This window comes from Mobula birostris, chromosome 15, assembly GCF_030028105.1.
Source record: "Mobula birostris isolate sMobBir1 chromosome 15, sMobBir1.hap1, whole genome shotgun sequence".
Lineage (NCBI taxonomy): Eukaryota > Metazoa > Chordata > Chondrichthyes > Myliobatiformes > Myliobatidae > Mobula > Mobula birostris.
The window spans coordinates 80,023,126-80,047,574 of NC_092384.1; the positions used below are offsets into that span (position 1 = coordinate 80,023,126).

The window sequence follows — 24,449 nt, forward strand, 5'->3', positions numbered from 1 at the left end:
TTCAGTGTCCGAACGATATCTTCAGCCCATGATGGCATTTCATCAGATCTTTCCTTTTGCACCTTTCCTTTCCCATTACCTTTATCACTAGGTTCAGGTAAATTCTTCCCACTCCTCGTAGACATAGACATATTGTTCCCCCTCAAGAATCAGCAAATAAAAATTTTAAATTCAAAGTTTAAACTGGGGGAGAGAAAGAAAACTAAGAGCAGCACAAAAATACTGCTACTCCATTTGCAGACAGGGGCAGTCCTCGGAAATGTCATTAAACAATCTTGAATCTTGACTCTCCACTTCTCTCCACAGACCCTACCTGACCAGCCGAGTCCCTCCAGTGTTTTGTTTGACACTCTGGATTGTGACGTTGGCAGACTCTTGTGTCTTCTGAGTTCTGTCTTCCCTTACAGGTCCACTGAACTGGTACAAGTACTTCCCATTTGCCCAGGGAGACCGTCAGTCGCCTATCAACATTGTTCCTGCTGAGGCAGTCTACAATGCCGAGCTGCAGCCGCTCAGTGTAGCCTACAGTGGCTGCTCCTCGATGGCCATTTGCAACAATGGGCACTCGGTTGTGGTGGAGTTTGAGGACTGCAACGATAAGACAGGTGAGGGAAGTTAACAATGTGTGAACTGTAAGGACTCAGTTCTTACAGGGAAGCGGAGGAAAACTTTTAAAAAGTCCCCACAGATTCTGGGAATCTGAAATAAAAATAGCAAATGCAGGTTAAATCCAGAAGGTAGACGAGTTTACTGGAGGCTGAAGACAGCCTGTGCTGGGGTTTGACGACTGTCCGTGTGTGTGTGTTGAAAAGGGGCTCGTTTTTGCTATGGTAGTTTTGTTGCTGGTCGTGCTCTGCCAAACATATTACGTTGCCACCGGAATGTGTGGTGACACTTGCATCACATCGTTGGTCACTGACGTAAACAGCCTTCTATTGTGAGGTTGTGCCCTCTGGCCCTCTGCCCCCACATCATCCCTACATCCATTCTATCGAGACTTTCTTCTTCATTCCTTCCTCCATGTCCTGATTTGTTTGAAGGACTGGGAAAGGGAAAAGGCCAGACTGCCCTCACCAGTCTGATTGTCCATTCAACAAGATCCTGGCTGACCTGCCTCTGATACGTCTTCCTGAATACCTTCCCCAACAAAACTGTATCAGTTTCAGAGCTGAAATGTCCAGCTTTGGGACAGATAGATTTGCAACACTCCAGCCAGACACGGTCCTGCAGTCCACAACAGCCAAGCTGGCATATGTTGTGGAATTGACAGTACCATGGGAAGATGGTGTTGAAGAAGCTTATGAGAGGAAAAAGAACAAGTACTCTGAACTGGCAACTGAAGCTGCCCAGAATGGCTGGAAGACCAAGATTTTCCCTGTAGAAGTGGGATGCAGGGGATTCGTTGCTACATCTACAACCAGTCTATTGAAGAAGATGGGGGTGAGGGGTCATTCCCTCCAACAAGCAGTCAAGTCCTTGTCAAATGCAGTAGAAGAAAGCAGCAATTGGATTTGGATTAAAAGGAAAGACAACAACTGGGCTGCAAGATGAAGACAGGAGGGTATGGAACTGAGGGGGGTGTATCTGGGGCACCAGGTAGCACCGCTGAGACCTCTGGAGACGTCGTGGGCTTATCAATGAAACGTCAAAGGAGGAGGGTGCCCACCAGATGACCCCGATGACGTACCTACCTTCCTTGAAACCACTCCAAGCCCACTGCCAATATTGAGAGTGCCAACTTACCAAAGGAATTGAAACATCAAGTCCTAGTAGCTCTGCTCTACTGTTCATACCTGTGTAAAGGTGTTGGCTTCACTCAGCTGTCGTCACAGTAAAGCAGCATCCATCATCTGTGACCCCCCCACCACCATCCAGGACATGCTCTCTTCCCTTGGAAGAAGGTACAGGAGCCTCAGAACCCACACCGCCAGGTTCAGGAACAGTTATTAACTCTCAGCCATCAGGCTCTCAATCAGAGGGGATAACTTCACTCAACTTCACTCATCCCATCGTTCCTACAACCTGAGGACACACTTGTAAGGACCCTTCATCTCATGTTCTCAATAATTATTGCTTATTTATTTATTATTATTTTTATTATTCTCTTTTTATCTTTGCGCAGTTTGTTGTCTATCGCACATTGGTTGTTTGTCTGTCTTGTTATGTGTAGTTTTTCATTGCTATTGTGTTTCATCATGTTTACTATGAGTGCCTGCAAGAAAAAGAATCTCGGGGTTGCATTTGGTGACATATATGTACTTTGATAATAAACTTACTTTGAACTTTGACTTATCAGCCTCTGAGGGACTGGGCTGAGGACTCCCGTTGATAGACCTGACAATTGCTCTCCATCCACCTGCTCCAGTCCATTTAACCATTGGAAGGCGACCTTAGATCTTCCCTCAATTTTCTGAACTCTGCAGAGGATGAGTACTCTGTGTGATCAGAACGCAGTTAACTCCTTCAGTCCTGGTGTCATTTGCAGTGCCCAGTCCAGTCCATGACCTTACAGAGGAACCTACTTGACTCTGCCTCTTCACACTCCCTCTTCTGAGTGTGCGTGTGTGTATGTCTCTCTTTCACCCTGGAGTGTAACGTTGTCTTGTGTGTATGCACTTCCGTGTGTGTGTGTGTGTGTGTGTGTGTGTGTGTGTGTGTGTGTGTGTGTATGTGTCAGAGAGAGGAAGAGTGTTCAAAGTTTAAAGTACATTTATTATCGAAGTATGTATACTACATCCAACCTCACAGGCAGCCACCAAACAAAGAGACTCTAAAGAATTCATCAAACACCAAATATGCAAATAAAAACAAATCATGCAGACAATAAAAGTAAGCACATAACATTCAGAACTAAAGTTCAACAAAGTGAGTCCACAGCCACGAAGCCAGTCATCACCACAGTCAGTCCAGGAGCCCGTTAGATGCAACAACCACTGTCTCAGTTCAGCAGAGAGATGAGGAAACCACACTGAGCAGTGAGCTGAACACCAGCCTGTCCCCTGCGTCTGGCTCCAACACCCCAACCTTTTCAGTCTGGCCTGGCGATTAAATTGGCCAAACTTTGTCTTGTCACTCTCTGTCAGATCCTGGGTCCGGCCCTGTACCAGACATACATATATGCTCATCAGCCCGGGAAGGCAGTCCATCTAAGAGAGGGAAAACTCTGATTTCAAACCTCTGCTGCCTTGCGGCCATACCCACTCATGGGAAAGGCTTCGGGAGTAAACCCCGAGGGGAAATCCGGAGCTGGAGTCCCTAAGCCTCGTTCTGGCAACTCCTGCGACGACACCGGTACCAAGCTGTATTGGCCCTAATGCCCTTCCCTTGGACAACATCGGTGGTGTGGAGAGGGGAGACTTGCTGCTTGGGCAACTGCCGGTCTTCCATATAACTTAGCCCAGGCCTGCACCCTGGGACTTTCCAGGTGCAGATCCATGGTCTCGCGAGACTAATGGATGCCACCCCCCCCCCCATCACCCTCCCTTTTCTTTACAGCAGTTGGCAATGCACTGCGAACGTTCATAGATATGAAATATGCAGCTGCAACAGCTTTTCCCTGCATTCTTCAGCCAGTTAATTATTTCTCTGGAACTGCGTGTGGAACATATTTATGGTTCAGGCTATAAGAGATAAAGGAGCAGCAATCATGCTTTAATTCAGACACTCAAACCATGACATAGCAGAGGGTCAGAGTGCTGTGTCAGCAGAAACTAATTCCCTCATTCACTCGCACACTTGGTATCAGGAAAAAGCTGCAGAAAGTTGTAAACTCAGTCGGCTGCACCATGGGCTATAGCCTCCCAGCATCCAGGACGCCTTCAGAAGGCCATGCCTCAGAAAGGTGGTATCCATCACGGAGGACCCCATCACGCAGGGCATGTCCTCTTCTCATGGCTGCCATCAAGCCTGAAGACACACACTCAATGTCTCAGGAACCCTTTCTCCCCCTCTGCCATCAGATTTCTGAATGGACAATGAACCCATGAACACCACCTCTTTTTTTGGGCTCTTTTTTGCGCTACTTATTTAATTCAATTTTTTTACAGATGCTTATTGTATTTTGGAGGTTTTAAAATTTATTATTATGTATTGCAATGTACTACTGAAGCAGAACCACAAATTTCATGACATATGCCAGTGACATTAAACCTTATTCTGATCACAAGCAAGATTATTGTTTATTGGCCATTTGGGATTATCCGGGTCAAGATGGGGGTGATCTGCCTTCCTGAACCACTGCAGTCCCTTGGGTGAAGATGCTCCCATGGGTGCTGTTGGACAGGGGACCCAGTGATGAAGGGCTGTCAGTCAGGGTGGTGGGGCCTGCAGGCACCGTATCTCTACTGCCGTTGTCCTTAAGCTGGAGAGGGTGCATGATAGATCCATTGCAACATTACTGGGCTTCAAAGTAAAATTTCAAAATTCAAAGTAAATTTATTATCAAAGTCCAGAGATGTCATCATATCCAACCCTGAGATCCATTTTCTGGCAGGCATTCACAGGAAGTACAAAGAAACACAATAGAATCAATGGAAAAACTGCACACAAGCAAAAGTGGACAGACAATCAATGTGCAAATGGCAACAAATTGTGCAAATATAAAAAAAACTAAGTAATAACAATAAATAAGAAAGTAGTAAATATTGAGAACATGAGCTGTAGAGTTGTTGAAAGTGTGTCTATAAGTTGTGGAATCAATTCAGTGTTGTAGTGAGTGAAGTTATCCACACTGATGGTTGATGGGTAATAACCTGGTGGTGTGGGTCCTGAGGTGTTGGCTGCCCTGGAGTGACAGAAAGCTGGAAGAGCAATACCTCCAGTTAACTCAGGACAGTTCCCCTGTGCTCAATGAGAATGCATTTCTCGCTCCAGACTTGGACTCCACAGTCACCTTTGTGTCCATAGCAGGTGAGATGCAGAGTGAGTGTTGTCGTCGGACATGACGGACGGCCATCAGGGGAACATGGGCCTGATATAAACAAATGGGACTGTCTTACATGGCCATCTTGGTCAGCATGGACGAATTGGGCTGAAGGGCCTGAGACTGTGCTTCGTGACTCTGTAGTCGAGGTGGTGGGCTTGGGAAGTGCTTGGTGGGATGAAGGCAATGAACACCAGTGGGAGGATCTGTTGATGAAAACCTTTCCCACAGCAGCAGCAGGGGTCTTTATTGAGGGACACAGTATAGTAACAGGTCCTTCCAACCATGTGACCAATTAACCTGCTAACCCGTAGGTCTTTGGAATGTGCAAGGGAATCCATATGGTCACAGGGAGAACGTAAGAACTCCTTACGGAATTGAATGGCGGGAACTGAACCTGGATCACTGGCACTGTGAAAGTGGTTGTCCGACAATGACAGGAGACCTGTGGGGGACAGATTTTAAAGTGGAAAAGCCATGGTACTGGGGCAGTTCCACTCGCTAGACCTTGAAAGTCTCAAATTCGTTGTCGCAAAACTGGATGACCATGTCTTCCTCTATGGCTTATCAAGCCCTTCGCTCTCCACAAAGCATGGCAGACCCGTCTTCCTGGCCATTGGATCCCACTGGAGATCTCGTCCTCCCAGTCCACTGGAGCTGCCTTTCATGCTAGGGCAGGCATGTCCCTATCTCACTGGGTGTGAGGCCTCCAGCTACCCTCACCCAGTTTAGCTGGCTGGTCAAAGTGGTGTATGGGGGTGAGGCTGCTGTCACATACAAACAGTGACTTGTACCCACAGGTGAGAACTGAGTGTCTGGTGAGGACCAAAGGTGAGTGAGCTGCCCCAGACTGGACACAACAAGCCCCTTCATCAGAGATGCTACCCCTCCCTGGACACCCCATACACCTCAGTTACTCTAACTGTCATGCTACTGTGCTGTCTGGAGTCTTTCTGCAGATCTATCTGGCTTCCCATCCCCACCCTTCAGTTCTTCCCCTTTAACCTCCCCTGCTCTGTAGTTCATAGTCTGTCAGCAGATCTTCCTGGTTTCCCAAGCCTACCCCATAGTTCATAGTCTGTCAGCAGATCTTTCCCTTTGCCCTCCGCCACCCCGTAGTTCCTCGTCTGACATCCAGCAGGAACTCAGCACTGACAATGAGGCGTCCACACCCGTGCGGGGTCAGGGAATCAAACGTTTTTCAGGAGGAACTCCGCAGGTCAAGCAGCATTTGTGGGGGTGAGGAGGTGAGGAGGGGAAGGCGATTGTCACTCCAGCATCTGTAGTCTCATGCAACTCTTGTGTGGGACCAGTGCTGGTTGGACAGACGACAGTTTAAGGATGACATGAACATTGATTTCTTGTTCTGATAAATTTTATTTATTTTTTTTCTTTACCCCTCCCCTCTCTCTCTTCTTTTCCCCAGTCTTACCTCTTCTTCTCTCCTGCTATCACCTCCATCTGGTTTCCCTCCTCCTCCCCTTTCTCCCACGCTCCACTTTCCTCTCCTATCAGATTCCTCCTTCTTCAGCCCTTTACCTTTTCCACCTATCACCTAGCTTCTTATTTCATTCCCCCCCCTCCCCGCCCACCTGGCTTCACATATCACTTTCTAGCTTCCTCCTTCCCCTCCCCACAACATTTTTATTCTGGCATCTTCTCCCTTCCTCTCCAGTCCTGATGAAGGGTCTCGGTGCAAAGCATTGACCGTTCATTTCCATAGATGCTGCCTGATCTGCTCAGTTCCCCTGGCATTTTGTGTGCGTTGTTAACAATCATTTCCTCTCTGTGGTTTCATGACTGATCTAATGAAAGGCCTTGGGGATACCGGCTCCCTTGGTTTGGGTAAATGATGACTTTGTGCTAAATGCAGAGACAAATTGCTGGGTTGGGCAGAGGTCTGTGATTGTACAAGGAGCACAGGACTGAGTGGCTGTAGGAAGCCACAACAAACAGCGGCTTCTGGCTTCTACAGAGAAATGTACCAACACACCGGCTGGTCCTCAGTGGGGGGCTGTCTTACCCCCACCCACAGATCTCCGTCCCCACACTCAGCCTGCCCTTCCAGCCTCTACCTCTTGCCTCTTCCCATCCTTTACTCCCGTCTGTCTCTCTGCACCTCTGTCTCTGTCTGCCGCTCTTTGTCGCTCTCTCTCTGTCTGTCAAAATCAAGTTTAATATCACTCGCGTATGTTGTGAAATTTGTTCTTTTATGGCAACGGTACATTGCAATACATAATAATAATAAACTATAGATTGAAATAAGAAATTTATCTATAAATAAAATTAAATAATTGGTGCAAAAAGAGAGCAAAAAATAGTGAGGTTCATTGTCCATTCAGGAATCTGATGGCAGAGGGGAAGAAGCTGTTCCTGAAATAATGAGTGTGAGCCTTCTGTACCTCCTCCCTGGTGTTAGCGATGAGAAGAGGGCACGTCCTGGATGGTGAGGGTCCTCAACGATGGATGCTGCCTTTCGAGGAGATCCTCGATGCAGGGGAGGCAAGTGCCCATGATGCTGTTGGCCCTCTTTGTCTCTGTCTCTGTCTCTGTCTCTGTCTCTCTGTCTGTCCCTCTCTCTCCCTTGAAGAGTGACACTCAGAACAGGATGCAATATGTCATTACTTACAATGGGTGACATTAAAAAGGCAATAGGAAAAGAACAAGATGAAAAACAAACTGGATATTTCTTCCAACAATCTGGCTCAGGGTTCTTAGCAGTGTGGGGGAGCAGAAAGTCCCACATCCACAGATTCCTCAAAGTTGCTGCACAAGTTGATCAGGTGGTGAAGAAGGCGTGTGGTCTGTCGGCCTTAATTAGATGGAGGTGGGGGGTTGAGTTCAAGAGCAGTGGGGTAATGTTGCAACTTTGTGAACCTCTGCAGCCTCCCTGGTGACGGTACTGTTGGGAAGGGAGGTGCCGGGTTTGGACATAGCGATGGGGAAGATATCATGGTTAATTTCCTAATACAACATTGTCACCCCCCCCCCCCGGTGCACTGGGAGGGGTGGGCTTGGGTTGAGGGGGTTGGGTTGACAGAAGGTGACATGGGGAGGAGTCGGTCAGTTGAAATGGGAGGGAGGGAGTCATGAAAAGGGCGGTGTTTTAAAATTTTTTTAGCCATTCAGTGTGGAGTAGGACTTCCCGGCCCTTCGACCTGTACTGCTCCACAGCCCCACGTCCCGATTAACCCTAACTTAGTCATGGGACAATTTGTCTTTGGAATGTGGGAGGAAACCGGAGCACCCAGGGAAAACCTACTTGGTCACGGGGAAGACGTACAGAGTCTCCTTACGGATGTGGGGGAGTGGGGTTAACATGGGGGAGGGGAAAGTTGGGTGGTGGGTGACATGGGACAGGAGTGTTGGAGAAGGGATTGGTTGGGGGAGGGGAAGGAGGTGTGGCTGACATGGGAAGGGGACTGGGTGATGGTGATGCTGGGTGGGTGATGTGGGGAGAGGATGTGGGGAGAGAATTTGGGGAGGGTGACATTGGGTTGGGGAGGGTGATGTGGTGTCGAGGATGTAAGAAGGGGAAATGGGTAATGGTGATGTGGGGAGAGTGACGTTGGGTGGGGGAGGGTGATGGTGGGTGGGGGAGGGTGATGTGGTGTCGAGGGTGTAAGAAGGGGAATTGGGTGATGATGATGTGGGGAGGGTGACGTTGGGTGGGGGAGGGTGATGTGGTGTCGACGATGTAAGAAGGGGGAATTGGGTGATGGTGATGTGGAGAGGGTGACATTGAGTGGGGGAGGGTGATGGTGGGTGGGGGAGGGTGATGTGGTGTCAAGGATGTAAGAAGGGGAATTGGGTGATGGTGATGTGGGGAGGGTGACGTTGGGTGGGGGAGGGTGATGTGGTGTCGACGATGTAAGAAGGGGGAATTGGGTGATGGTGATGTGGGGAGGGTGACGTTGGGTGGGGGAGGGTGATGTGGGGTCGAGGATGAAAGAAAGCAGGATTGGGTTTGGTAGAAGCAGTCCCCCAAGCTGCTACATTCCAGACCTCTCCTATTCTCCACCCTCCACCGGCTATCAATCATTGCTTTGGTCCCTGCCTCCTGCCTGCCCCTGCCCCTATGTCTGCGATGCCCGAGCTGAGCGAAGGGGCAGGAGGAGAGTGGGACACATCGCTCCTGACCTCTGTGCTCTCTGACCTTCTCTGTGCTTCTCCCTCTCAGTGATCAGCGGCGGCCCCTTGGAGTGGCCCTACAGACTGAAGCAGTTCCATTTCCACTGGGGGCAGAAGGATGACCAACAGGGCTCAGAGCACACCGTCAACGGCAGGTCCTACCCGGGAGAGGTGAGCCAGCTTCCTGGCAGTGAGTATTGGCTGAGGCGAGGCAGGACTTGTGCTTTCATTGGAACCACGGCCTCCGGATTATGTAACCCTAGCAATCAGCCAGCAACATAGGAATGCACTCGGGCACTTCGAGCGGTCTTGGGCCCTATATCTAAAACAGGATGTGCTGGCATTGGAGAGGCCCCAGAAGAGGTTCACAGGAATGAATCCTGAAATTTAAGGGTTAACATATGAGGCGTGTTTGATGGCTCTGGGCCTGTACTCACAGGAGTTTAGAAGTGAAGGGATTCTCATTGAAACCCATCAAACATTGAAAGGCCTAGATAGAGAAGATGTTCAGAGGATAGTGGGTGAGTCTAGGACCAAAGGGCACAGATAGAGTCGATATGGAGAGGATGTTTCCTATGGTGCGGGAGTCTAGGACTAGAGGGCACATCCTCAGAATAGAGGGACTTCCATTTAGAACAGAGATGAGAAGGAATTTGTCTAGCCATAATAGTTTCTAAGTTACATGTTGACACAACTTTGTGGGCCAAAGGGCCTGTAATGTGCTGTAGGTTTCTACATTCTATGTTCTACATCGCACTCGAGTCTATGAGGGGCAAAGACAGTCCCGACGAAGGGTCTCGGCCTGCAACATTGACTACCATTTCTCCCCTACAGATGCTGCCTGACTCACTGAGTTCCTCCAGCAGTTTGTGGTTGCTCCAGATTCCAGCATCTGCATTACCTCTTCACCTTTTTTTAAAAACTGAAATGGTGGGGGTGTGGGGACTAGTGTCCATGATGGAGCTGGCTGGGTTTACAACTTTCTGCAACTTTTTCCAATCCTGTGCAGTGGTCCGTCCACACCAGACTGTGATGCCACCAGTCAGAATGCTCTTCAAGGTACATCTGTAGAAAATTGCAAGAGCGTTTGATGTCACACCAATTCTCCTCAAGCGCCTAATGAAGTATAACCTCTGTTATGCCTTCTTTGTAGCTGCATCACTGTGTTGGGCCCAGGATAGATCTTCAGAGATGTTGATGCCCGGGAGCCTGAAACTGCTCACCCTTTCCAGTTAGCAATCTCACTTTCTTTTTCCTTCTGTCCTTGTAGCTTCACCTGGTCCATTGGAACTCCACTAAGTATAACACGTTTGGAGAGGCAGCGGTGGAAGCCGATGGACTGGCAGTGATCGCTGTGTTCCTGGAGGTAGGCTGCCCTGTAGCGACAGTGTCATTTCCAGCTGAACGTGGTGGTGGACCTCCCCGTCCAGCAAACTTGACAGCGTGGCTAAGAGTGATTTTGGGTCTAGAATTTTTAAACTGTCAGTCCTCCATTCATTGTATTTTTCTAGAGAGATTATTTATTGGGAGGAGTTTGTTTGCTCTGGCCTCCACACGAGGACTTTGTTGGAGTGTTCAGTCTTTTACCTGTCCCCATCTTCTCTAATCAGCAAATTATGTTGGAAATACACCAACACACAAAATAAATGCTGGTGAACACAGCAGGCCAAGCAGCATCTCTAGGAAGAGGTACAGTCGACATTTAGGACCGAGACTGTCACTTACTATCTCTTCTTTCTGTCAGTCCTGGCGAAGGGTCTCAGCCCGAAACATCGACTGTACCTCTTCCTAGAGATGCTGCCTGGCCTGCTGCGTTCACCAGCAACTTTGGTGTGTGTTGCTTGAATTTCCAGCATCTGCAGATTTCCTCGTGTTTGCTTTTGGAAATACAGCTCTCCTTTTTAAAAAGAGGAGAATTACTCATCTTTGTTATCTGAAATCTACTTAGTTGGGAGTGGGGCAGATACAAACAGGATGTTGTGGATTTGAAGAGAGAGCGACGGAGCTGAGGAGAGGTCTGATAGAGGTTTATAACGTTATGGGAGGCATACATAGAGTAGACAGACAGTATCTTTTCCCCAGGGCTGATATGTCTAATACAATTTAAGGTGGGAGGGGGTAATTTCAAAGGAGATGTGAGGGGCAAGTTTTTACACAGAAAGTGGTGGATGCCTGGAATGTGCTGCCTGGGGTGGTGGTAGAGGCAGATACATAGAGATATGGACTTCATGTAGGCAGAAAGGATTAATTTAGTTGGCCATTTGATTACTAACTTAATTGGTTTGGCTCAACATTGTGGGCCGAAGGGCCTGTACCTATGCTTTACTGTTCTATGTTCTGTAGAAGTAGGCCATTCGTCCCCTCAAACCTGCCCTGTTATTCCATTGAATTATGGCTGTTCTGAATGTGGCCTTATCAAGGTGGAACCTTGTAACTTACCTGTGCTGCCCTTGAGGGCAGAACAGTCAGTGCACCACTTTTTACAGTACCAGTGAGCAGGGTTCAATTCCCCCACTGTCTGTAAGGAGCTTGTACGTTCTCCCTGTGACTGTGTGGGTTTCCCCCAGGTGCTTCAGTTCCCTCCCACATTCCAAAGGCGTACCGTACAGGTTAGGGTCAGTAAGTTGTGGGCAGGCTGTGTTGGCACCGGAAGCTTGGCAACACTTGTGTCCTCCCCCCAGCACGTCCTCGCACTGTGTTGGTCATCGACACAATCAATGCATTTCACTGTATGTTTCAATGTACACATGACAAAAAAAGGTAATCTTTCAAACTCTTCAATCTTTGAATGATTGGAGAAAATGGATGGGCCGAATGGCCTTTCCCATTTAGTATCATAAATCCAGCAGGGAATCTGGGAGAAACTTCCCCAACCCACAAGGAAGGGGGCTGAGCTGAAAAGTGGGGACCTTTTAAAGGGAAATGAGGAAGAAATCAAAGGAGGAGGGGTTGGGATGGGGCTAGTCCAGAGAATAAAGAGCAACTAGAAGGGCTGAGTGGCCTGTTTCTTTCTTATAAGGATGCTAATTTAATAGAGGTGCCATTTACTGAAATAATCCAGCATACTTTAAAATCCTGCTCTCTTTCAGACTGGCGACAGGCACGCCCATCTGCACAGGTTGACGGATGCCCTGTACATGGTGAAATTCAAGGTGAGGAGGGGCAGATCAGCCCCCACCATCCTGACTTGGCCACTGTCGTGACTGACTTGGCCGCCATCGTGACTTGGCTTGGGAAGTAGAGTGAAGGCCTCACCATGTGCCCAGGGTTCTTCCTGCTCCTCTTTGGGGAAAGGCTGAAACTTCGCCTCATGGTAAAAAGATGGGTTCAATGTCCTTCTCAGAACGTGGAGCGGTACAGAACAGGAATAGGTCCTGCAGCCCACAATGTATGTGCTGACTAAGTTAATCCCTTCTGCTGTACACAGTCCATACCCTTCTGCTTCCTGCATATCCATCTTTGTTGCACCTGCTTCCGCCATCATCCCCGGCAACCTCCATTTTCCTCACACATGTCCCTTGACCTTTCCCTCTCTCGCCTTAAATACATGCCCTCTAGTATTAGACATTTTACCCTATCTATGCTTTCCATGACCGTGTGGCTTTCCTCCGGGAGCTCTGGTTTCCTCCCACTTTCCAAAAGGCTTACAGTTGGTGTTAATGGGTTGTGGCCATGCTATGTTGGCACCAGAAGCGTGGCGACACTTGCGGGCTGCCCCCAGGCTGTGTTGGTCGTTGTCACAAACAATGCTGATCTAATCTAAACATCTAAGGACCTGAAGGGGACTAGCTCAGATGGGCATTTGGTCAGCATGCATGAGTTGGGCCGAAGGGCCGGTTCCTGTGCTCTCTACCTGAGCTGGATCTCTATGTGCCTTGTACTTTTTCTGTAGCTCAAACACTGTGCCTTGCAGGGTGGAGACATGTCTGTACCAAAGGAGGCATAAGGTACTCCTTCCCTCCACCAGCCTGCAGGTCACCCTTGGGCACGGTGTAGCACCAGCTTAGCCCTCTGATCAGGGTCACGTAATGGCACGGGAGCAGGTGGTGGATGGTCATATGAGCTGCAGGTGCATATCACAAGTCTAGGTTATGCAACCACAGACATCAGGCATACAATCCCTGAAGTGTATTAGTAATGGCCAGGGGTCACCCATCTTGTAAAGATGGCAATGGCAAACCAGTTCTGTAGAAAAATTTGCAAAGAACAATCATGGTCATGAGACGATGATCATGACCACATCATACAACATGGCACATGATGATGATGTCATACAACATGCACATGATGATGATGATATCATACAACGTGGCACATGATGATGATGATGAAAGAGGTACAGGTTGGCAAGTGTCTCTTCTTGCTGCTGTCATCAGGAAGGAGGTACAGGAGCCTCAGAAACCACACCACCAGGTTCAGAAACAGTTATCCCTCAACCACCCGTCATGGGGAGAACATAAAATCACCCTACAGACAACAATGGGAATTGAACTTAGAGTTGTTGGCACTGTAAAGTAGTAGTACATTAACTGCTACACTACCATGCCACCTCCCCCTCTCCTCCATCACCATCTCTCCCTCGCCTCCATCTCCACCTCCCCTCCCCTTCCTGCATGAAATGACTCACCTAGAAAGAACAATGAAATGAAAGCTTTTCACTGCATCTCAGTACATGCCACAATGATAAACCATTTACCAATGCCAATCTCTATTGATCTCTTGACAGGAAACAGAGGCCCAGTTTAAGGACTTTAACCCACAGTGCCTGCTGCCAAAGTGCAGGGATTACTGGACGTACGCGGGCTCTCTCACCACCCCTCCGCTCCACGAGAGTGTGACCTGGATTGTCTTCAGGGAACCCATTGCTGTGTCTGAGAAGCAGGTGAGTCTTCACGTGGAACCGGAGCTGCCGACTGTCCAATAGTGTCACCGTCCCACAGGAGGAGAGCATCTCGTCTGTGTCAACCAAATGTGGACCAGATTAAACCTGCCCCAGCTCTTGGCCCATACCCTGTACATAACCGTGTAGGTGGATATGTACCAAACCTCTACCAAACCCCCTCCAACACCTGGTGGGTTCCAGAACCCCACCATTCACTGTGTTTGAATATTCCATCTGTTCATCTATTTATCCATCCATCCATCTGTCCATCCATCTACCTGTCCATCCATCCATCTGTCCACCCATCCACCTGCCCATCCATCCACCTGTCCATCCATCCATCTGTCCATTGATTCATCCATCTGTCCATCCATCCATCCACCTGTCCATCTATTTATCCACCCATCCACCTGTCCATCCATCCACCTGTCCATCCATCCATCTGTCCATCGATCCATCCACCTGTCCATCCATCCATCTGTCCATCGATCCATCCATCTGTCCATCCATCCATCCACCTGTCCATCTATTTATCCACCCATCCATCTGTCCATCCATCCGCCTGTCCATCCATCCATCTGTCCATCCATCCATCTGTCCACCCATCCACCTGTCCATCCATCCATCTGTCCATCCATCCATCCACCTGTCCATCTATTTATCCACCCATCCACCTGTCCATCCATCCACCTGTCCACCCATCCACCTGTCCATCCATCCACCTGTCCATCGATCCATCCATCTGTCCATCCATCCATCCACCTGTCCATCTATTTATCTACCCATCCACCTGTCCATCCATCCATCCACCTGTCCATCTATTTATCCACCCATCCATCTGTCCATCCATCCACCTGTCCATCCATCCATCTGTCCATCCATCCATCTGTCCACCCATCCACCTGTCCATCCATCCATCTGTCCATCCATCCATCTGTCCACCCATCCACCTGTCCATCCATCCATCTGTCCATCCATCCATCCACCTGTCCATCTATTTACCCACCCATCCACCTGTCCATCCATCCACATGTCCATCCATCCATCTGTCCATCGATCCATCCATCTGTCCATCCATCCATCCATCTGTCCATCTATTTATCCATCCATCCACCTGTCCATCCATCCACCTGTCCATCCTTCCATCCACCTGTCCATCCATCCATCTGTCCATCGATCCATCCATCTGTCCATCCATCCATCCATCCATCTGTCCATCTATTTATCCACCCATCCACCTGTCCATCCATCCACCTGTCCATCCATCCATCTGTCCATCCATCCATCTGTCCATCCATCCACCTGTCCATCCATCCATCTGTCCATCGATCTATCCATCTGTCCATCCTTCCATCTGTCCATCGATCCATCCATCTGTCCATCTATTTATCCACCCATCCACCTGTCCATCCATCCACCTGTCCGTCCATCCATCCACCTGTCCATCCATCCATCTGTCCATCCATCCACCTGTCCATCCATCCATCTGTCCATCGATCCATCCATCTGTCCATCCATCCATCTGTCCATCGATCCATCCATCTGTCCATCCATCCGTCCATCCATCCATCCATCTGTCCATCTATTTATCCACCCATCCACCTGTCCACCCATCCACCTGTCCATCCATCCACCTGTCCATCCATCCATCTGTCCATCGATCCATCCATCTGTCCATCCATCCATCCATCTGTCCATCTATTTATCCACCCATCCACCTGTCCATCCATCCATCTGTCCAACCATCCATCTGTCCATCCATCCATCCCTGTCCATCGATCCATCCATCTGTCCATCCATCCATCCATCTGTCCATCTATTTATCCACCCATCCACCTGTCCATCCATCCACCTGTCCGTCCATCCATCCACCTGTCCATCCATCCATCTGTCCATCCATCCATCTGTCCATCCATCCACCTGTCCATCCATCCATCTGTCCATCGATCCATCCATCTGTCCATCCATCCATCTGTCCATTGATCCATTCATCTGTCCATCCATCCATCCATCTGTCCATCTATTTATCCACCCATCCACCTGTCCATCCATCCACCTGTCCATCCATCCATCTGTCCACCCATCCACCTGTCCATCCATCCACCTGTCCATCCATCCATCTGTCCATCCATCCATCCATCTGTCCATCCAACCATCCATCTGTCCATCTATTTATCCACCCATCCACCTGTCCATCCATCCATCCACCTGTCCATCCATCCATCTGTCCATCTATCCATCCATCTGTCCATCTATTTATCCATCCATCCACCTGTCCCACTGAGCCACACCACCCAGCAACCCCCAATTTAACCCTAGCCTAATCACAGGGCAATTTACAATAACCAATTAACCTCTGAACTGGTACGTCTTTGGACTTTGGGAGGAAACTAGAGCACCTGGAGGAAATGCAGGTGTTCACAGGGAGAACGTATAGACTGTGCCAGTATTGAACTCTGAACTCCAGAGCATCCCAAACTGTAATGGCGTCACACTAAACACTACACTATCATGGCGCCCTCGTATCCTCTTAAAGAACCAAAGAAAGAATGGCTTTATTTGTCACATGTACATCAACGCAAACAAGGAAACGCCCAACACAGTCCGAGGATGAGCTGGGGGAACACTTCTGGTGCCAACATCACAAGCCCACAACGTACTAACTCCAACCATACCCTTTTTGCTGTGTGGGAGGAAACCAGAGCACCCAGAGGAAACCCACACGATCGTGGGGAGAATGTACAAACTCCTTACGGACATCAGTGGGAAATGAACCCCTATTGATAATCCCCGGCACTGTCATGGTGTTGTTCTAACCACCAGTCTGTTCCTCCCGGCCCTAACTCACACTGGCATCTGCTGGAGGAAATGGGTTCCTACACACTGCCTCACCCTCTCAAACTCTGCAATTTAGTTGTTTGAAGTACAGTACTCCGACTTCAGCTAAACTCTCTCCTCGTGGGTGGCCCTTCATCAAAGGGAATGCAGTGGCTTGAGAAGGTGCCTCACCCCCTCCAGACAATCACTGCTCAGTTACAGCCAGAGGGAGGCCACGCAGTCCTTGCCAGCTCCCTGCCAGGTAATTGGACCATAAGATCCCCCCACCATCAAGGACATATATACAGAAAGGAGCCGGCAAAAGGGCCAGGATCCAGCCACCCTGCTCATGGACTGTCTGTCCCACTCCCATCGGGAGGAGGTTACATAGCATCTGCACTAGGACGGCCAGACTCAAAAACAGTTACTTTCCCCAAGCAATGAGACTGATCAATGCCTCCACCCACTAACCCACCCCTCCACACCCCCAACCACCACTACTGTATCATTTCCTGTCAGTCACCTTATGTACAGACACTCCTGTGCCTAGTGTCACTTTATGGACATACAATCAATTTACGTATCTAGGCTGTCGTTTGTATTTATATTTATTGGGCATTTTTTATTATTGTGTTCTTTATCTTATTGTGGTTTTTTGTGCTACATAGGATCTGGAGTAACAATTATTTTGTTCTCCTTTACACTTGCGTACTGGAAATGACACTGAACCATCTTGAATCTTGAAGAAGGGATGGGGTATGACAACGGTCTTTTCTCCATGTAAAAAGCAGGCCCCCTTAGGTTCAGGGGTCAGGGACAAGGAGCCGTCGATTTGAAACTCTTGACAGAGAGGGTAGGCAGTTTTCTTTTGCAAGTAATCTTGTTGGAACGTGACACACGGAAGGGGGTGAGGTGAAGAGATGTGGGCAGAATCCACGGAGGAGGAGCTAGGATCGTGGAGTCATTCTCTTTACTGTGGGAAGAGCTGTGAGTCATTCCCACCACAGAATCCCTGGATTCATAATTAAAGTGGAATGGGTCTTTTCAGGCACTCCTCTGCAGTGTTTTTCACCCGCGGGAAGCAGGTTCAAGTTCACATTTATTTATCAGACCATACCGAGCAACACACACACAATGCTGGAGGAACACAGCAGGTCAGGCAGCATCTATGGAGAGGAATAAACTGCCAGAGTTTCAGGCCAAAGTCTGTCAGCAGGACTGGAAAGGAAAGGGGAAGATGCCAGAATAAGGAGGTGGGGGAGGGGAAGGAGGACAAGCTGGAAGGTGATAGGTGAAGTCAGGTGGTTGGGGGAAGGGGAATTAAGTAAGAAGCTGGGAGGTGAAAGGTGGAAAAGGTAACGGGCTGATGAAGGAGGAATCTGATAGGAGAGGAGAGGGGACCATGGGTGAAAGGGCAAGAGAAGGGATACCAGAGTTTTATAAATTATGGTAGAATATAATTTTGTTATTTGTGCATACTCAGTTTGTTCTTAGTCTATCCTGAGCAACAAACAAAAAATGCTGAAGGAACTCAACAGGTCAGGCAGCATCTAAGGAGAGGCATAAACAGTCGACATTTTGAACTGAGACCCTTCTTTGGGACTGAAAAGGAGGGGAGAAGATGCCAGAATAAGAAGGTGGGGAAGGAGAGAGGAGAAGGAAAGCAAACTGGCAGACAGCAACCCACAAGTTCCACCACAGATTCGGGCACCAACACAGCATGGGAACTATGTTCAGTGGAACAACCGCAACTAGGCCTTCCCTCCCACCCGGTCACCCAGACAGCACAGTGTTGACTTTAACGTGACATGGAGGGGTGAGGGTACTGTATAGTCAAATCCAAACAAGAGCTACGAGCTTCCAGTGGCCTCGACACCATTTGATGTTAACGGTTTGTTAATGATTAATCTGACCCTCATTAGATTCAGCTGATAGAGTTATGAGGTTATAAAGATATTGATAATGGTCCCCAGGTTCCAGAGGACGAGAGGTAATAAGGTCTGATACCATAAAGCTTCAGTTTTTATCTCCGGTGGAAACTCTGCCTCTTTCCCCTTGTCAGCCTATCACTCTGGTATCCTGCTGTGTGTATTAATTCCATCTGTGAGGCAAGGGTACTGCCAAAATTTCACAGGGATAGATCAGATATCAAGACACCAGGATTCCTGCATGACAGCCAATCAGTGACCAATCTCCCTCTCCCCCCGCCCTCTCTCCCTCCTCTCTCTCTCTCTCCCCCCTCCCCTCCCCTGCCCTCCCCCTCCTCTCTCCCCCCTCCCTCTCTCCCACCCTCCCCTCCCCAGCCAATCAAAGTAATCAGACCCTTGAGCAATATTCCAGTGCTGGAGAAACTCAGCAGGTCAGACAGCATCTGTGGAGGGAAAAGCAGTTGCTGTTTATTCCTGATGAAGGATCTTGGGCCAAAACATTGACTGTTTATTCCCTTCCGTAGATACTGCCTGGCCTGCAGAGATCCCCCAGTATTTTGTGTGTTAACCAGACTCTCCATCTGTTTTGGATTATGCGGTTATATAACTCCTTTGCCTAGAATTATTGAGTCACAGAGCCTACAGCACAGAAACAGATCCTTCGGCCCATCTAGTCCGTGCAAACTGCTATTCTGCCAAGTCACTATTGACCTCACCTACACACAACCCTTCCATCCATGCACCTTTCCAAACTTAAATGTTGCAAACTCGCACCACCCTCTGAGTAAAAAAGTTCCCCTTAAATGTTTCACCTCTTATCCTCGTCTCACCCAACCTCAGTGGGAAAAACCTGCTTGTATTTACCCTATCTGTACCCCTCAATTTTGTAAATCTCCATGAAATCTCTCCTCTTTCTGCCACAGTCTAGGAAAAGAGTCCTAAACTATTCAACCTTTCCCCAATAACTCAGGACGTCAAGTCTTGGCACCATCCTTGTAAATACTCGTTCAATTAGCTGAGAACAACATTGTGGACCGATGGGCCTCTTCCTGTGCTGTACTGGTCTAAAAGAAGTTGCACACAATACTCCAAATGAGGCCTCAGTAACAACTTCATTTCGCATCCCAGCTCCTGTACTCAGTGCCGATTTATGAAGACCAAGGTGCCAGAAACTCTCTTTGTGACCCTATCTACCCGTGATGCAACTTTCAAGAAATTATGGATTTGTATTCCCAGACCCTCCTTTTCCTTTCTCTCTCTCTCTCTTTCTCACTCTTACTCACTTTCACTCCCTTTTTTTTCTCTCCCTCTCCTCTCCCTGTCTTCCTTCCAGAACCGGTCCTTCCAGCTCAACAAGCCACACTGCCCAGTAATCCCCGATTTAAACTTAGTCTAACCATGGGGCAGTTTACAATGACCAATTAACCTTCTAACGGTACGCCTTTGGAGTGCATGCGGAAACCCATGCAGTTTACAGGGTACAAAACTCCTTACTCCTTGGGGGACAGATAAGAGGTTCTGTGGAAGAGATCGAGAATCCCGGATGGTCTGTTGCCTCCCTGGTGCCAAGGTCCGCGATATCTTGGATCGAGTTCTTGGTATTCTCAAGAGGGAGGGTGAGCAGCCGGATGTCGTGGTCCATGTAGGGACCAATGACGTGGGTAGGAAGAGTGAGGAGGTCCTGAAAGGTGAGTTTAGGGAGTTAGGCGCCAAGTTAAAGGACAGGACCTCCAGGATATTAATCTCAGGATTGCTACCAGTGCCACATGCAGGCGGGTTTAGAAATAGTAAGATGGCGCAGATCAACATGTGGCTGAAGACATGGTGCAGGAGGGAGGGCTTCAGATTTATAGATAATTGGGCAGTTTTCCAGGGAAGGTGGGACCTGTTCCGGCGGGACGGTTTACATCTGAACTGGAGAGGGACAAATGTTCTTGCAGGTACGTTTGCTAGAGAGGCTCCAGTGGATTTAAACTAGATATGAGGGGGGAGGGGAACCAGAGTGTAGGAACAGATGTAGGGAAGAAGGAAGAAAAAGAAAATAGTAAAGTTGTTTGCACCATTAGTGATAAACAGAGAGTAAGAGGTGGAAAATTTCTTAAATGCATTTATGTTAATGCTAGGAGCATTATAAGAAAGGTGGATGAGCTTAAAGCATGGATTGATACCTGGAAGTATGATGTGGTAGCTATTAGTGAAACATAGTTACAGGAGGGGTATGATTGGCAACTAAGTATTCCTGGATTTAATTGCTTCAAGTGTGGTAGAATCAGAGGGACAAGAGGGGGAGGTGTTGCATTGCTTGTCAGAGAAAATATTACAGCAGTGCTCTGGCAGGATAGATTAGAGGGCTCGTCTAGGGAGGCTATTTGGGTGGAATTGAGGAATGGGAAAGGTGTAGTAACTCTTATGAGGGTGTATTATAGACCACCAAATGGGGAGCGAGAATTGGAGGAACAAATTTGTAAGGAGATAGCAGATATTTGCAGGAAGCACAAGGTTGTGATTGTGGAAGATTTTAATTTTCCACACGTAGACTGGGAAGCCCATACTGTAAAAGGGCTGGATAGTTTGGAGTTTGTAAAATGTGTGCAGGATAGTTTTTTGCTGCAATACATAGAGGTACCAACTAGAGAAGGGGCAGTGTTGGATTTCCTGTTAGGGAATGAGATAGGGCAGGTGACGGAGGTTTGCGTTAGGGAGCACTTTGGATCCAGTGATACAATGCTATTAGTTTCAATATAATTATGGAGAAGGATAGGTCTGGACCCAGGGTTGAGATTTTTGATTGGAGAAAGGCTAACTTTGAGGAGATGTGAAAGGATTTAGAAGGAGTGGATTGGGACAATTTGTTTTATGGGAAGAATGTAATAGAGAAATGGAGGTCATTTAAAGGTGAAATTTTGAGAGTACAGAATCTTTATGTTCCTGTTAGGTTGAAAGGAAAGGGTAAAAGTCTGAGAGAGCCATGGTTTTCAAGGGATATTGGAAACTTGGTTCAGAAAAGGAGAGATATCTACAATAAATATAGGCAGCATGGAGTAAATGAGGTGCTCGAGGAATATAAAGAATGTAAAAAGAATCTTAAGAAAGAAATTAGAAAAGCTAAAAGAAGATATGAGGTTGGTTTGGCAAGTAAGGTGAAAATAAATCCCAAGGGTTTCTACTGTTATATTAATAGCAAAAGGATAGTGAGGGATAAAATTGGTCCCTTAGAGAATCAAAGTGGACAGCTATGTGTGGAGCCAAAAGAGATGGCGGAGATTCTGAACAATTTCTTTTCTTAGGTATTCACGAAGGAGAAGGATATTGAATTGTGTAAGATAAGGGAAACAGGTAGGGAAGTTATTGAAAACTATGATGATTAAAGAAGAGGAAGTACTGGAGCTTTTAAGGAATAGAAAGGTGGATAAGTCTCCGGGTCCTGACAGGATATTCCCTAGGACCTTGTGGGAAGTTAGTGTGGAAATAGCAGGGGCTCTGACAGAAATATTTCAAATGTCATTAGAAACGGGGATGGTGCCGGGTGATTGGCGTATTGCTCATGTTGTTCCATTGTTTAAAAAGGGTTCTAAGAGTAAACCTAGCAATTATCGCCCTGTGAGTTTGACGTTAATGGCGGGTAAATTGATGGAAAGCATTCTTAGAGATGGTATATATAATAATCTGGATAGACAGGGTTTGATTAGGAACAGTCAACATGGATTTGTGCTTGGAAGGTCATGTTTGACAAATCTTATTGAATTTTTTGAAGAGGTTACTAGGAAAGTTGACGAGAGTAAAGCGGTGGATGTTGTCCATATGGACTTCAGTAAGGCCTTTGACAAGGTTCCACATGGAAGGTTGGTTAGGAAGGTTCAATCGTTAGGTATTAATATTGAAGTAGTAAAATGGATTCAGCAGTGCCTGGATGGAAGATGCCAGAGAGTAGTGGTGGATAACTGTGCGTCAGATTGGAGGCCGGTGACTGGTGGTGTGCCTCGGATCTATACTGGGTCCAATGTTGTTTGTCATATACATTAATGATCTGGATGAAGGGGTGGTAAATTGGATGAGTAACGATGCAGATTATACTGAGATAGGTGGAGTTGTGGATAATGAAGTAGGTTTTCAAAGCTTGCAGAGAGACTTAGGCCAGTTAGAAGAGTGGGCTGAAAGATGGCTGATGGAGTTTAATGCTGATAAATGTGAGGTGCTACATTTTGGTAGGACTAATCAAAATAGGACATACATGGTAAATGGTAGGGCATTGAAGAATGCAGTAGAACAGAGGGATCAAGGAATAATGGTGCACAGTTCCCTGAAGGTGGAATCTCATGTGGATAGGGCGGTGAAGAAAGGTTTTGGTATGCTGGCCTTTATAAATAAGAGCATTGAGTATAGGAGTTGGGATGTAATGTTGAAATTGCACAAGGCATTGGTGAGGCCAAATTTGGAGTATTGTGTACAGTTTTGGTCACCGAATTATAGGAAATATCTTAACAAAATAGAGAGAGTACAGAGAAGATTTACTAGAATGTTACCTGGGTTTCATCTCCTAAGTTACAGAGAAAGTTGAACAAGTTGGGTCTTTATTCTTTGGAACGTAGAAGGTTGGGGGGGGGACTTGATAGAGGTTTTTAAAATTATGAGGGGGATAGATAGAGTTGACATGGATAGGCTTTTTCCATTGAGAGTGGGGGAGATTCAAACAAGAGGACATGAGTTGAGAGTTAAAGGGCAAAAGTTTAGGGGTAACATGAGGGGGAACTTCTTTACTGAGAGAGTGGTAGCTGTGTGGAACGAGCTTCCAGCAGAAGTGGTTGAGGAAGGTTCGATGTTGTCGTTTAAAGTTAAATTGGATAGATATATGGACAGAAGAGGAATGGAGGGTTATAGGCTGAATGCAGGTCGGTGGGACTAGGTGAGAGTAAGAGTTTGGCACGGACTAGAAGGGCCGAGATGGCCTGTTTCTGTGCTGTAATTGTTATATGGTTATATGGACATTGCTGGAACTGAACTGCAAACTCGGTCTGATATAGAGTCTAGCTAACCACCAGCTGCCATAGCTAGCACTTACCTCAGTGCCCTACAGTTCACTGCGCAAGTCCTGCCCTAGTTTGTCCTGCAAATTACCACGTTCCACTGAACTATCCACCCCCTTCTTCAACCATTCCGAGATTGGGATTCTAATTGCAGCTAAGGAAAGGCTGCTTGCTATCCGACCGCCATTACTCCCTGCTTCCCTGTTTCCTTGCAGATGGATAAGTTCCGGATGCTGCTCTTTTCCGGAGAGACCGAGTCGCAGAAGTTGCAAATGGTGGACAACTACCGACCCCCACAACCCCTCAAAGGCAGGACTGTCTTTGCCTCTTTCCAGTCGTAGCCCAGTCTTCTCGCCAGCCCCTGGTTAAAACCCACCAAGCCGCCTATGGGGCCAAGGACGGAGCAAGCAGCAGTACAGGACCGGAGAGGAATCGGCCTGTAACTTATCTTTACAACCCCTCGTTATATCATCCACCTCAGTTCAAAGTACATTCATTATCCATGTTTCCATTTCTACCTTAAGATTCACTTTCTTGCAGGTATTTACGAGAAAAATAAATACAATAGAATCTATGCATAAATAAAGACTGACAAAGAGCCAATGTTCAGAAGACCTGTGCAAATAAAAGAATATTTAATACGGAGAACATGAACTCAATGAAAGATCACAGCAGCAAGCACCCACACTGACTGTGGGATTTCTGTTCTAAATCAGCTGCTTTCCTGCCTGTACTGTATTAACAGC

At 47.7% G+C, this 24,449-nt stretch overlaps 1 protein-coding gene across 1 annotated transcript; it reads left to right on the forward strand.

The window, feature by feature from the left end:
• Nucleotides 1-526: 526 nt before the first annotated feature.
• On the forward strand, nucleotides 527-24,247 carry ca7 (carbonic anhydrase VII). Its single transcript, XM_072279210.1, has 6 exons — nucleotides 527-605; nucleotides 9,102-9,223; nucleotides 10,323-10,418; nucleotides 12,142-12,204; nucleotides 13,779-13,934; nucleotides 23,919-24,247. The coding sequence occupies exons 1-6, from the start codon at nucleotides 542-544 to the stop codon at nucleotides 24,042-24,044; spliced, it is 627 nt and encodes a 208-aa protein (XP_072135311.1). The 5' UTR covers nucleotides 527-541; the 3' UTR covers nucleotides 24,045-24,247.
• The last annotated feature ends 202 nt before the right edge of the window (nucleotides 24,248-24,449 follow it).